Here is a 14,209-nt window from a genome sequence, read left to right as displayed (position 1 = left end):
TCTTAGGTAACACATTAGTGAAAGTTACTCTGATAGTTAATAATGCTGACAGATATATCAGACACATCTTAGATATCAACTGAAAAATTAGGAATTCTGATCCACGAAAGAGGACTGAGAAAACTAACAAATAGTCCATGATGATATTGTAAAGGCCATACGATATTATATACAGGCAATTACCCTTCCCTGAGAAAGTACTAACTCAGATGAGATCATGGATGGGGAAGAGCTTGTGAACCATGAAATATAATCCAACCAGGAAATGCTTCCTAATCCTCTTTCATGTTTTAGTAGGATTCACCTAACTAAAATCAATTGCTATAGGCTACATATGAGGAAGGATGAGCTCTCTTTATCATCTCCTTCCAGGATATAAACTTCCTAGAGGTTTGGACTGGACTCTGTTAATTTTGGAGTAATGCTTTCTAGATATATTGAAGTTGGCCTGAAGTATGGGTGGGATGTTTTCTCATTGGTGGCCCTAGTATGAATTTGACCGTTTCATTTTGAGATATATAGAGAGAGCTTAAATTTGAAAACAGGTTTAACAATTAGTACTAATACTAGACAGGAAATTACTAAGTTGATATAGCTTTATTTTTTTAGGTCTACACTAAAACATATTTTAGATCTTTGACTCTATAGTTTATAAATGTAGTTCTATGGATTCTCCTTATTCAAATAAACCTTAATCAATATATTCATTCAATATTTTACCAAAATATTTATTGAGAACTTATTATATGCCAGGCAATATGCTAACTGCTATGGATAAAAACATTTTTTTAAATGAATGTCTCTATCCTGCTCTTATACAAAAAGGGAAAGTTAGGGGGGCTAATCTCTCCCATTTTTCATTTTCAGTTAGCAGATGCTAGAGTTTATCCTATTTTTAGAGTTGTTAGGACATTCATTAACTGATGTTTGCTGTATGAAAATAGGGACCAGCACTGTACTGTTGGCTGAAAGAGAGCGGGATACATCTCCTAATGGCTTTAAGAATTGGGACTTCATGTCTGTTCACACGTGGGGAGAGAATCCCATAGGTACCTGGACTTTGCGAATTACAGACATGGTAAGTATAAATGAAAAGATAGAGGACCGCAGGCTCACTTTCAAACATTTTGAAGTCCTTTAAGTTTCGTATCATCATTCATCAAGGCCGTAAGGAACTCTGGTCACTCCCTAGTAAAGTAAGGAAAAGGTGTCGTGTTTCAATCTCTGCCCACTTAGCTCCTTAGATTGGTTGGATCGATTGACTAAATAAATAAATAAGACATATTATAAGAAAGAAAAGAAGATACATTGGTTAGTAATATTACAGTGTGACAAATCCAAGTGTTCCAAAGTCAGAATGCAGCCAGCCCCATGACATGCTCAGCCACCAGAATCACCTGTACTAACAAAGATAATGAAATGCTACAAAACCTTTGCTATGATATTCTGCTGGGGTCACACGAAGAAATTCTTACCAATATTTACTGCAGTGCTATTTACTAGTTGGACAAGGTATCTTATTCAATATGACGTCTTTGTTTTGTTTTGTTTCAGTTATGAAACAAGCTGAAAAGCATTTCTCATTTCTCTTTCACTCTGTTTACTAACACTCTTTGGTATATTTCTAAAATTGTAACTCACAGTGACAAAAATAGAGTAAGGAGTATCTGAACAAAAAGCCAAAAACATCTGAATTATCTACCTTTGCATCATTTCTCCAGCATTTTTAACAGCCTGAGCACATTAATGAATAGGGCTCTGGTCTGACCTTTCCCAAGATAGAAGTGTTACAAGTATCAGCACTAGATTTCAAAATCTAGATAACTATTTAAAAAGAATTGATTTTAAATTTCTGAAGATCTCCACTTAATTAATACAGATTCTATAATCATTGTTCCTTTTATTTGAGAGTACCTTTCTCCTAAAGACTGCTAAAATTGTAATTTAGAACCAGAATCTGTAAAATTCCTACTTCCTTAGAGAGAGCAAGAAAATATTCTTAAGAAGTGGTCCTATTCTTGAACTTGACCTCTGTTCTTTAACTCAGTTTTTTTTAAGGTTACTTTATTTATTTTATACAGAATGAGTGAGCAGGAGCAGGAGGGGCAGTGGGAGAGGAAGAGGGAATCTCAAGCTGACTTCTCAGTGAGCATGGAGCCCATTGTAGGGCTTCATCTCATCACCCTGAGATCATGACCTGAGTCAAAATCAAGAGTCAGACGGTTAACTGACTGTGCCACCGAGGTGCCCCAACCCAATTTTTAAGAAAACTAAGAAAATATGTTTATCAAGATGAGACTATTTTATATCAAGTCTATAAAATCTGACTTTACACTTGCAGACTTTTTTTTTTAGATATTTTACATTTCAGCATATTATTTTTAGCATAATTGTTGAGCTTCTGAAAATCATTACTGTTTCCATAAATATACAGTTTTTAAGGGCTGGTTAATACTGAAGGCTATTCATAATGCTTGGTAGAGGCTTTTTTCCTCCCCACTGGAATGTTTCTACAAGTTGATAATTATTAAATATAATGCTATTTATAGAAGGTAAAGTCAACTTTCCAAGAACAGAATAGAAAAGAACATTCATGTAAAGAGTTCTGCTTTTTTAATCAAATGAAGCAAATAATCATGCTTTAAATCCTTCAACCTATAAAATGCCATTTTTCATGGCAACAGTAAATCCAGTGACTTGCTTCTGTGTACAGAGCGCTCTACCCATGGAATGTTCTGAATTTTTAAATTAGATCTTAATAGTTATTTCTAAGGAGTTTGACGTTTCTTAGAACACATCCTAAAATTATGTGTATGCTTATTCCTTAGTCTGGAAGAATGCAAAATGAAGGAAGAATTGTCAACTGGAAACTGATTTTGCATGGGACCTCTTCTCAGCCAGAACACATGAAACAGCCTCGTGTGTACACTTCCTACAATACTGTTCAGAATGACAGAAGAGGAGTGGAGAAGATGGTGGACGCAGGGGAGGTCTGTGGGGCTCTGTACCTGAGGGTTCTTGGCACACTCTTCTTTGAACCCTAATCAAAATGTAGTGAGGGGAGCTAGATCTAACTTTCAGGCAGGGAGTAAATCAAACATGGGTGGAGAGGAAAGGGAAGGGAGGGCTAAACCATTTTCCATAAAGGTCTAATATTTCTTAAGTTTATTCTTTTGTCCAGAATTTAGAAATTAAAATTGCTGAATTCAAAATTATGAAATCCTCTGACATGACTTTTCTCCGTTTATGACATAACAAATTATAAAGACGGCTCTCTTTATGCACAATCACACATGCCTAACATCTGTATTACACTTGGTTTTTAAGTTTTTGATTTGTTTTGTTTGTTTGACACTGTGCCATTTCATCAGTGACCCCTCTAACCTAGAGAAGGTTAGAAGGTTAGAAGGTTAGAAGGCATTAGTATGTTCATTTTCCAAAAAGAAAAACAAGGCTCAACTAACCAAGTCTTATAGGCTTCTCTTTACTAATTCCTTAGCGGACATTTCTTGGCAGCTCCAAGGGAAGCTACTGAATCACAATTTCTCTGAGAAAATTTCATAGGATAGCTAGTCAGTCATTCCCATTCCTGTCAGTGTCGGCTCACTGAGGTTGCTGGCTTCTCCCTTATCAGACAGTGGGCAGGCATCCCATTTTCTTTATCTTTTAATCACCCAGCATCTAGCACAGAGCCTCAGATGTAAGAAGTAGGTTATCAGAATTCCCAGAATGAGTTTTCCTGACGTCTGACTCAGTGATGGGTATTTTGGAAGATACAAAGACATAATATTTATTTAAGAAACTTATAAACTAGCTGTGTGAGGTCCTCAGTTCAGATTCTGCCTCCATTTATATCCTGCAAAGTATCTCCCCCCTGTTCCTTCCCCCCTTTCCAAGGACCTTCTCTTCACAATCCCAGAGGCAAGCTGACTTTGTGGGTATTTCTCCCTCCAAGATTCCTTAAGGGCTATTAATAAGACATAGTAGTTGTGAAAACGTTGAGATACTTCCACAATGGTTGACAAAGAGCTTCTTTTTTGCTCTATCCAGTTCTGCCCTAGCCAGTCCATCACCCTAGTCTCTCCCAAGACCCCTTTTTAAAACTCAGGGGCTGAAAGGGTAGCTCCTGACAGAACAAGAGGCCTCCAGGAAACTTCTTCCACATGCAGCACTGTTAGTGCCTTCTCTGGGACTTATTAAATATTTTAATATATCCCAAAACATGGGCAGGGAGGAAAGGGAGTAGGAATGGTCAACTATTTACTTTTCATAAGATGAAGCTATATTATTTAAAAAATTTTTTCCTTTCATCCAAAATTTATAAATTTAAATTAACAAATTCAAATTTATTAAATACCCTGAAATGAATTCTACTACAGCAGGCTGACAAATGAAGGAGACCAATACATACATCATCTCATTCAGTCTTCAAAACCACCAGACATTAAAGTATTCTTCGTCCCATTTTATAGGCGAAGTTCAGAGAGATGAAACAGGTGTCAGGGGTATCAGTAAGCACAAAAATTAAGACTGATCCCTGAGTCAGTATGTTTCTAAGCCTCATGCTCCCTCTGCTTCTCCAATGGTCTCCCATAGAGAAGGCAGTAGGCATGGGCCAAATCTGGCTTGCTTCGCTCTAAAGAGGACTTTTCTTCCTTTTGTCGGTGGCATTCTGTGTTTTAGGAGCAGCCCACGCAAGAGAACCTGAAAAAGAACCCCCTTGCATCAAAAAGCCCCAACGGTGGCAGTTCCGGGGGCAGAAGGGATGAGCTGGTGGAGGCAGCCCCATCGGAGGCTATGCTGAGACTCCTGCAAAGTGCTTTCAGCAAAAACTCACCCCCAAAGCAATCACCAAAGAAGTCTCCAAGTGCAAAGCTCCACATCCCTTACGAAAATTTCTATGAAGCTCTGGAAAAGCTGAACAAGCCTTCCCAGCTTAAAGACTCCGAGGACAGTCTATATAATGACTACGTTGATGTTTTCTATAACACGAAACCTTATAAGCACAGAGACGACCGGCTGCTGCAGGCTCTGGTGGACATTCTGAGGGAAGAAAATTGACATCTGTGTGTGGTCCTGAGTTGGAAATATTCATGCTTCCTCCTTCCCCTTAGATTTTTGCCTGTGTCTGAAGTGGTTGTTTTTGCCATTGGTTCTTATGCTTATAATATCCTTTGGTGGTACTTTTGCTTTTGCTTCCCAAACTAGACATGTAAAAGGGACGAGCTCAGGTTGAAAATCCCACTTCTGAATTGATCATGGCTCCTTCAAAACATATCTTCCCTGCGTGCACAAGTGAAATGTTTTGTTCTTTCTGGAGCCACAGTTCATTTTGCTTATGGTCCTCACACCGTACTAGTATGCCTCCTTGAGCCCTCCCATTTCATTTCTCAAAAGAAAAGGCATCCCCTGGACTAGGGATTAATTTGAAGACGTAATCTGCAAAGAATGAGAGCAAAGAAAACTGCTCTTATGACTTGTCCCTTGTCTTTGCCACATGGTTCTTTGAACTGTGATGCCCAAGTGGGTTTAGAAAATTTCTAAGTGAAAGAGTTCACAATTAGACCCATTCCCTTGGCTTTTCTACCTCCTAGTACTACGCATTCAGGGAGTGGTCATTTGGCCATTTTGGGAAGAAGGAGAGTCATCGAGATCCAGAAACAGTCCTCGAAATCTGTGTTTTTGAGCACTTTTAGACCATTTTTCTTTGCTTGGTGAGCCGTGTAGAGGGCTCTGTAACTCTAAAGGTGTCCAGGACCTGTGTGTGCTCTGTCCCCTTATGGAGGTTTCCCCTTATGAAGGTTTTTGTTACCATTTCCTTTCTCAGCCACAAGCTGCATACTGAGAGAACTAATCCATATTACTTTCTTAGAATAAAACTTACACTTGGGACTTGGCAAATTCCTAGTCATATATTTTTTTTAATAATACTAACAGGAAACCACTCACGACACAGAGAACCAACGTAAACAGGAAAATATTTATAATGGGGAGATTTTTCTTTTAAATTATATTCATTCGAACAGGTTTTTCTGGATCTTTAAGACTGGGTGTTCATTCCTTGCCACTGAAGGCTCTTCCCCAATCTCACAGCTGATAGTGTTCAATTGTTTACCAAACTGCTTCCAGGATTTAACTCAAGAGGCCACAAACTCCAGTCCACAGGTCCCATTTGTCCCTCAGGTAGATTTTGTTCAGCATGTCAAATGATTTCAAAATGTGAGTGATTACTGAAAATATGAAATTTCACATAAAGTTTGATTCTCAGACCCATTTTTCCCTCCTGGCAACAGTTGGCTAGTGCTGCATAGCAGCTGCCCAGCCAGATTTGAGTGCCGGGTTCCCGATGTGCCCCGCTCCGTGTTGCTCACTGTAGCAACCTCAACCCTACCGGTCGCCACGCAACAAGCATTCCATTTTTCCCACTGCTGCATGAAACAACACATACAAAGTGTAAATGCATTCAGAAAAAAAAATCATCTACTTCTTTCAGGTAAGATCTGTATAATCAATAACTATGAAAACTTGCCATGATGATCCGGTTAAATTATAGGTAGAGAAAAATGGCATTTGAGACCCCTTAAAGTACCTCTGAAATCCAGTTTGATATATTTGTTTCATTTCGCCTCCCCTGAATACCGTTTATACCGAATTCACGAGCTGCCAACCCCTAGCTTCCCAATTTCTAGGCGCTCACAAAGGCTCCTGTCACCTACAATGCCGGCATTCTCCCACTGCATTTGTTGTTCCTAATTCTTTCGTAAAGTTGGAACTTCAGGATGCTACAGATGAACTAGCAGAAAAAGAAGACTAGAGTCTCTCACTTGCTATGGTTTGAAGTGTGGTGGGTAAGACCAAGCTTCACCTCCTAGTCTACCACTTGTATTTGTGCACAAGAGGAGTATCTGCAGAGCAATCCCCGTGATGCTTCAAGGATGTTTTTCTCAAACAGCTGCAGTATCGCTCTATCCTTAGAAGTCTCACATATTGTTTGAGACAGAGTGTTGGACAGAATTTTGAAAATTGCAGCACATCAAGAAGTATTAAAGCCAGAAAGAACCAGAGAGTTATTAGTTAAGTTGTCAACTAAAAAAACAAAGCTAAGGCCCAGAGAGGCCAATGAATGGTAATAAACAAAAACTCTTCTTTTCCCCTTTCCTACTCTCATGCTCACTGTATGAAGCTTTCTTTTTTATCCTTCTAACGTATCTTTTCCTGGTTAAGATGCCAACCAACGCATTGGATTGTAGCCAAAGTTTCACTCTAGAGAAGCTTTAATATTTAAATAAAGTCATGTTTGAATGTTTCCAACCTGGAGTATATTGTTCAGGCATAATATATTTTTGTCAGTCTTTCTCAGTGCCTGTGTGGATTTTTGTGAAAATGTAAAAGAGGAAACATATATAATAATTCCCTCGGAATTTTAAACTCTATTTTCTTTACAGGTATTTATAATGTACCAATGCTTTTATCAGAATTTTAAAAGGCATAATAAATTATGTTAAAGAACCAAAAATTTCCTGAGAATAAGAAAGTTTCATCCAATAAAATATTTTTGAAAGGCATGTTCCTCTGTCAGTGAAAAAAAAAGTATAACATGTATGTGTTGCGATATTAAAAGTGACATTTGTCTAAAAGCCTAATACAATGTGTAGTTGAATTTAACATGTGTTGTCTTAGCATTTTTAAGGGAACTCTCGCATTACACATTTGATGTATTAACCAGAATATGTAAAATATGCTTATACATAAGAATAAATGGTTTCTCACTAAGTCAAAAAGGAAAAAAAGCTCATGTTTCCAACAAAAACAAGATCCCCTTCTCTTACTGTGTTTTCCAAATGAACCGTAAAAAAAGAAAAGTTGAGGGTTTATATTAAGATGCTAATTTCTTTTGAGAAAAATGGGCTTTCTCAAAGGCAATTTAAGAATTTACCTTAATAAGTATTTTCATTTTCCTTCATAGCTCAGTCTTTTACTTTTTTCACAACATCCAAAGATATAGGACTGAGCCTTCACTGAAGTGTTGAGGAAAAAAAGAACAAAAACTAAAGGACTATGTGTGAAAGGACTTGCAACAGTTTGTAAAAAATGATTTCTTTATAGGCCAGCTACAGTAGCTCAACATTTGACTCTCCCCAGAAGCCACTTCATCAGAAACTTCCAACTTCCAACTTTGATCTCCCATCCTCAGGTCCACATCCCTCTCCTGCTTCAAACCTCCATCGCTAGAATGACCACCCTACTACTTCAGAACCTGACCTCTTCCTCCCAAGGGGGTTGGTTTTTCCCCAGACTCCATTCCTTTCTCCCGAATCATAAATACTCAGTCAAACTAAAATAATTTTTTCAAGAATTCCAGAAGAACACTTCTATCTGGCTTTTGTCCTTGAAATCCAGCCATCTTCAAAGTCTACCCACTAGGAGAGCTGAAGATAGCTCTCTATTTTGCTTTGAATGCACATGAGGTAATTTTTTAGATTAGCCATATGCAGGCTGCAAGTACAAATCCAAATACATATGAAGATAAATGTTAATTCTTAAATACAATTTCAAATCCATAAGGAAGAAGAATAATGTTTTCCTAACCGCCTCCTAATTTTGCAAGGCTACAGTACTAATACACATGATGATGATTATTATTTTCTCCACTCCCTCAACCCCTGTGGACTGGGTGTAGTTTCCTGGGCCATCTATGTTGAGCTTGACCCAGTGATTAATTTAGCCAATGGATGTGATGCAAGCAAAGACCTTCAATTTGCCTGCACAGTTTGGCTTGGCTCTTGCTTTTCAGTGTTCCAGTGCTATGAGAAGAGTAAATGCCTCTGGGAACTACTGTCCCTACAGCCTGTTTCCAGAACAAATGTATATGGAGCAGATTCACAATATGGAACCAAATCCAGCCAACTCACAGCTGCCTAAATAAGTTGCACTTGTCACCATGGCAACTTAGGACCATGAGAATAAATACTTGTTGTAAGCAACTGAGTCTTGAGGTAGTTTGTTATGCAGCCTTACTGTGCCAACAAAACTGACTATACAATAAAAGTTCCATTTGTACATTATACTACCAATACCATCCATCCCTTTCAAATTGTGCCTTCCTGAGTCTAGAGCACACGCACAAAAAAGAGCTAATATTAAATCATACACCTTTTAATGTTGATCCCATAGCTAAACAAAGACCTTGTCCAAACTTTAAAATTGTCATTTTTAAAGTTATGCCTTAGCTTAGTTCATCCTGAAACCAGAGCTAAGATAATGAATGATTTTTGTATGGGTAATTTATTTAGGAGGTAACAGTAGAGAGCAGAAGTGACTCACACATACCTGAGAGTCACATTAAGTGACACTGATCTAGCCCAGGACTTCCCAAAGACTAGAACTGATGTTTCAACTGATAATATCATCGGTAGAAGATAATTCAGAACAGACACCTATGCTCTCCTTACCCCCCCATTTCTACCCCATCCAATGTCTTGATACTTCCATTAACCTCTCTCAGAATTTAGATGCAACCCCAGGGCAAGGAAAGAAAATTTGATTGGCTCAGATCAAGTTTACACTACTTATTAGAAAGGCAATGCTTAACAGAAACAAAGATCTCTCATAAAAAAAAATGAATAATTTTTACATTACTTTTTGGATTGCAATCTGTGTATTTATAAAGTCTGCATTACCTAAATATTGCTACATATAGATATTATGAAAGCATTACTCTATCATCAATTAATGACAAGGAGTTGACTATAGTTATTAGTCATAGCATGTCTGAGGGAAGCAGAAATCACATTCCTGGTTTCTTTTTTTTTTTTTTAAGATTTTATTTATTTATGAGAGATTGAGACAGAGTACAAGCAGAGGGGTGGGGCAAAGGAAGAGGGAGAAACAGACTCCCCACTGAGCAACGAGACTGATGCAGGACTCCATTCCAGGACCCTGGGATCACAACCTGAGCTGAAGGCAGACGCACTGATTAAGCCAGCCAGGCATTCCCACTTTCCTGGTTTCTATGCTGAGCCTCTACCAGGTGTGTTATTTCCACACAATCTGCAGCCTGGAACTCCAGAAAGCCCTTCCACTCTCCTCCAAAACCTACGCACTCTGTACCTTCATCTAAGCCCATACTGCAAGTATCTTAATTGATATGAAGAAGGGGGCCACAAGCTCAAAAGGAGCGCTTGTTCATTGAAGAGTATAGGGGAAACCTTCTCAGGTTTATTCCTGGAGGGTTGTTGTGATTATTCCCTTCCACCTTCCATCCCTTCATCCCTGTCCCTATGAGCCCCGTTGACAAGGGATTTAGAAATCTAGGTGATGTTTTGAAGTAAGCAAGGTAGCCTTTAGGCTTTACCTTAAATCCTGTACAGTTACTTGTTGCAGCATCACTTTTTTTAAAAAAACATTTTATTTATTTATTTTAGATAAAGTGGGCACGAGCAGGGGGACAGAGGGAGAGGGAGAAGCAGGCTACCCACTGAGCAGGGAGCCCAATGTGGGACTTGATCTCAGGATTCTAGGATCATGATCTGAGCCAAAGGCAGACACCTTACCAACTGAGCCACCCAGGTGCCCCACATATTCACTTTTTTTCCAGACACCACCAGGGCCCACCCTGAAACTTGTTCTTGGAGAGGGTCTAGCACTTTCCCTACTTCATGCACAATTTCCAGTTTATAGCAGGTGTCACTTGGGTGCTCCACCGTAGTGTGCCAGTTTGTTTTGGAAGATGTAGTGATTTTTGGATAGTACAAATTTTGAAAGATTTTATTTATTTATTTGATAGGGAGAGCTCACGAGTAGGCAAAGAGGCAGGGAGAGAGAGTGAGAGGAGGAAGCAGGCTCCCTGCTGAGCAGAGAGCCCGACTCGAGAATCGATCCCAGGACCCTGGAATCATGACCTGAGCCAAAGGCAGCGGCTTAACCCACTGAGCCACCCAGGTGCCCTGGTTAGTACAAATTTTGAACCAAAATGTTTAAGGGGCTAGAAGTGAAAGAGAAATGTATGGGCTATTTCTAGCTATCTTATCAGAGAGAATCAGAATGAAGAAAATGCGCTGTTGAGATCTTATCTTTCCCAACAGATACTTATCTCTCCCACAGGTAGATCGAGCTCACCCTGTTTATCTGAACGTTCACTCCGTGGCTCTGATCATTCCTTACCAGCATCTACTAAACATGAATGAATGGTCCTGAACCTGTTGCCACTTTGTTAATGATGTTCTTTTTACTTACAGAAACCACAAGGCCCTATAAGCTTATCAATTGGTTGCTGTAAAGGATATTATTCTAATTATTAAAGGGCCCCCCCAAAAGTCTGAAACTGTAATACCAACCAAAGTGGTGAGAGGTGTGGGCTCTTGAGACAGCCACAAGTCAAACTGAATCTGGGCTCTCCCGTCTCCCAGTTCTGTGCCCTTGAGCAGGTTACATCTCTCTGGGCCTTATTTCCTCATTTATAACAAAGAAGTCTACCACTTTAGGTTTGCTATTAGGATTAAATAAGATAATGCAGATAAATAATTTAGCATAGCTCCTGGACCTAGTAAAAGTTCAATAAATGTTAGTTTTTGTTATTAGTGAAACTGCTGCTCTTATTATTGTGGTGTCATGAAAAGAAAATGGATTTTAGAGCCAAACAGATTCGAATTTGTAGCTCTTATCTACAAATTCAATACAGAAGAAAATATTGGAATCAATGAAAAAGAGAGGAATACCATAAATTTTCACTGGTCAAGATGGTGTTGCCTGGAGAACTGTCATTCCAATGTGAACCTTCTTCTCACACTGGCATTGTAGCCAATGTAGAGTAGACTACAATGACAAGGAGTGCTCAGAGTGACAGCTGGCACTAAAAGAGCAGTTACCTTAGGCCAGGGAAAGCCAGAGATGACAAGTAAAGAGCAAGGAGGTATCAAGAAAAGGAAATCATTTGTTTAATTGTGTCTTATGTCCAATCTTTTGTGTAATGAGTTGCAATACCAGTTTTCAAATATATACATTTTATCCAGCATTGAACATTAGTATTAAAAACAATGAAAAGCAATGAGTTTTTAACTATATGCACAGCACAGTACATTTTCTAACTGAATTTTCTTAAGGATTATACAACAAATAGGAGACAAATAATGTTATTGTCCCTGCATTGTAGACAAGGAAGTTGAGGAAGTGAGAGGTAATGTGGTTTGTTCAAGGTCACACAGATACACAGTGGTCGAGTTGAGATTTTAACTTGGAAATAACTATTCTGGAATAACTATTCCAGAATCCCAGTTGTATAACTTATATTAGCAAGACAGAAAGGTGACATAATTTTAAAAGATATTTTAGTATGAGAATCTAATGAGCTCTGTGTATCTTATACGATCAATTCTTTTCTGCTATTTGAAATAATAGAAATAACTTTTATTAGATTATTACTACAATGTAGTAAACACACACATTATATATTTTCACAAGGATGAGTTAATTCATAAGAATAAAACCTACTATTTCTAATGTTTGTATAATTCTGCAAGTGAAGTGCTTTTACAGATACAGAAACTGAGATCCAGGAAGGTTATATCATCTGCCCAAAGTCACATGGATAAGCCAGGATTTTAAAACTAGTCTCTCTGACCCCATCTTTTCACTATGCTAATGTGTTTTTAACTTTATATCTAAATTGTTTGAATTGATGCCTTAATGGGTAATTTCATGCTTCCAGAAACAGCTAGATTTGATATTGCTTCTTTACCTCCAATTTTAGAAATCCCAATAAATCTGAAAGTGGTACAGGGCGTTGTCTTTGTTAGTCATCACTCCTTGACCTATCTTGGAATAAATCAAATTTCTTCTCTTAGGGGGACAACAGGCCAGCCCGACAGCTCAAGCATCCTTTAAATCAAAAATCATCCTCACAGCGCCTGGGTGGCTCAGTGGGTTAAAGCCTCTGCCTTCAGCTCAGGTCATGATCTCAGGGTCCTGGGATTGAGCCCCGCGTCGGGCTCTCTGCTCAGCGGCGAGCCTGCTTCCACCTCTCTCTCTCTCTCTGCCTGCCTTTCTGCCTGCTTGTGATCTCTGTCTGTCAAATAAATAAAATCTCTAAATAAAAAAATCATCCTCATGAATTTATGTGTAGTGTAGACCCAGAGCTGCTAAACCATATTGAGAATTAGGACATTACAGTCTGGGCACAAACTCTCAGAGTTTTCTACTATGTTGGGACATTTTATTTGCCTTCCAATTCCTTGGCCTTCCTACATTGATGTTAATTTGCCCTTTGTTTCCCTGAAGTGTGTTAGTATGTTCTGCAGCATATTGATCAGTGGGGTCTGCGCGCAGGTATATGGGAATGAGAGGAGAGAGAGAGACAGAGAGAGAGAGAGAGAGAGAGAGAGAGAGTGTGTGTGTGTTTAGAAAAAGGATTTCCTGGTCATGTACATTTGTAAAATGCTGAATTAACAACTGAGATTTTCACATTTCTTCATTGTATTTTTCAGAAGTCTTTTTAATATACTAGAGTCCACTGTAATACACTGAAATGTAAATCATGTGGATACATTTCTCCAGACAGAATCATTTTTTTCCTAGACCATCATCCAGGATGAGTGTTAGTTCACTTGGGTAGACATTATCTTCTAGCTTAGTTAATAACTTCCCAGTTTGATTCCAGGTTCTATCAGAAGTAAGGCTTATGATCCCCATGTACCTGATAATTTCTGTAATAAAGCTCATAGCTCTTGCCTTCTCCTCCTCTTAGTGCAAAATGCTGCAGTGCCAGTCAGCTGACAGAAAACAGGTGCCAACTGTTGGCAAGAAATGAGTCAGAGCCCATCAACTGGTTACTGAGGGACAGCTGGAACTCATCTTCTTGAGGGGCGGCTATAGAGATGTGGGGAAAAGAGAGAAACTACCAGTCATTTGTGTCCATAATACAGAGTGGCCACTGCCCCAATTTTGTTGAGGACAGCTCAGTTTATCTCTGTGTCTGAGCATAAATTAGTATTTCAAAAGTATCTTGTTAGACAATAATTATATCTTGTTAATAGTGCATGGTATGGATGCCCTTCTTAACTTGCAGATAATGAATTTACCTAAATTGTTTTCTACCCGCCATAATCAGAGAGTCTCCAAATTAGAAAGCAGTTATCTATTTTTTCTACCTACTTTCCTACATTTCAGAGTGAATGCTGGGAAGGATTCTGGACAAAGTATTTTCCCTTTGTAT

The 14,209-nt window shown here is 38.7% G+C and overlaps 1 protein-coding gene across 1 annotated transcript in view; it reads left to right on the top strand.

The window, feature by feature from the left end:
• Positions 1-5,061, top strand: part of LOC111148364 (proprotein convertase subtilisin/kexin type 1) — a 39,984-nt gene extending 34,923 nt beyond the window's left edge. Inside the window, exons 12-14 of the mRNA XM_022504861.1 lie at positions 945-1,078; positions 2,829-2,990; positions 4,684-5,061. Coding sequence (XP_022360569.1) covers positions 945-1,078; positions 2,829-2,990; positions 4,684-5,061 — 674 coding nt within the window. The remainder of the gene's footprint in view (positions 1-944; positions 1,079-2,828; positions 2,991-4,683) is intronic.
• The last annotated feature ends 9,148 nt before the right edge of the window (positions 5,062-14,209 follow it).

This window comes from Enhydra lutris, unplaced genomic scaffold (genome assembly GCF_002288905.1).
Source record: "Enhydra lutris kenyoni isolate GAN:26980312 unplaced genomic scaffold, ASM228890v2 scaffoldscaffold19, whole genome shotgun sequence".
NCBI lineage: Eukaryota > Metazoa > Chordata > Mammalia > Carnivora > Mustelidae > Enhydra > Enhydra lutris.
The sequence above is the reverse complement of the archived record's forward strand: the minus strand, read 5'-3'. Positions and strand labels throughout refer to the sequence as shown.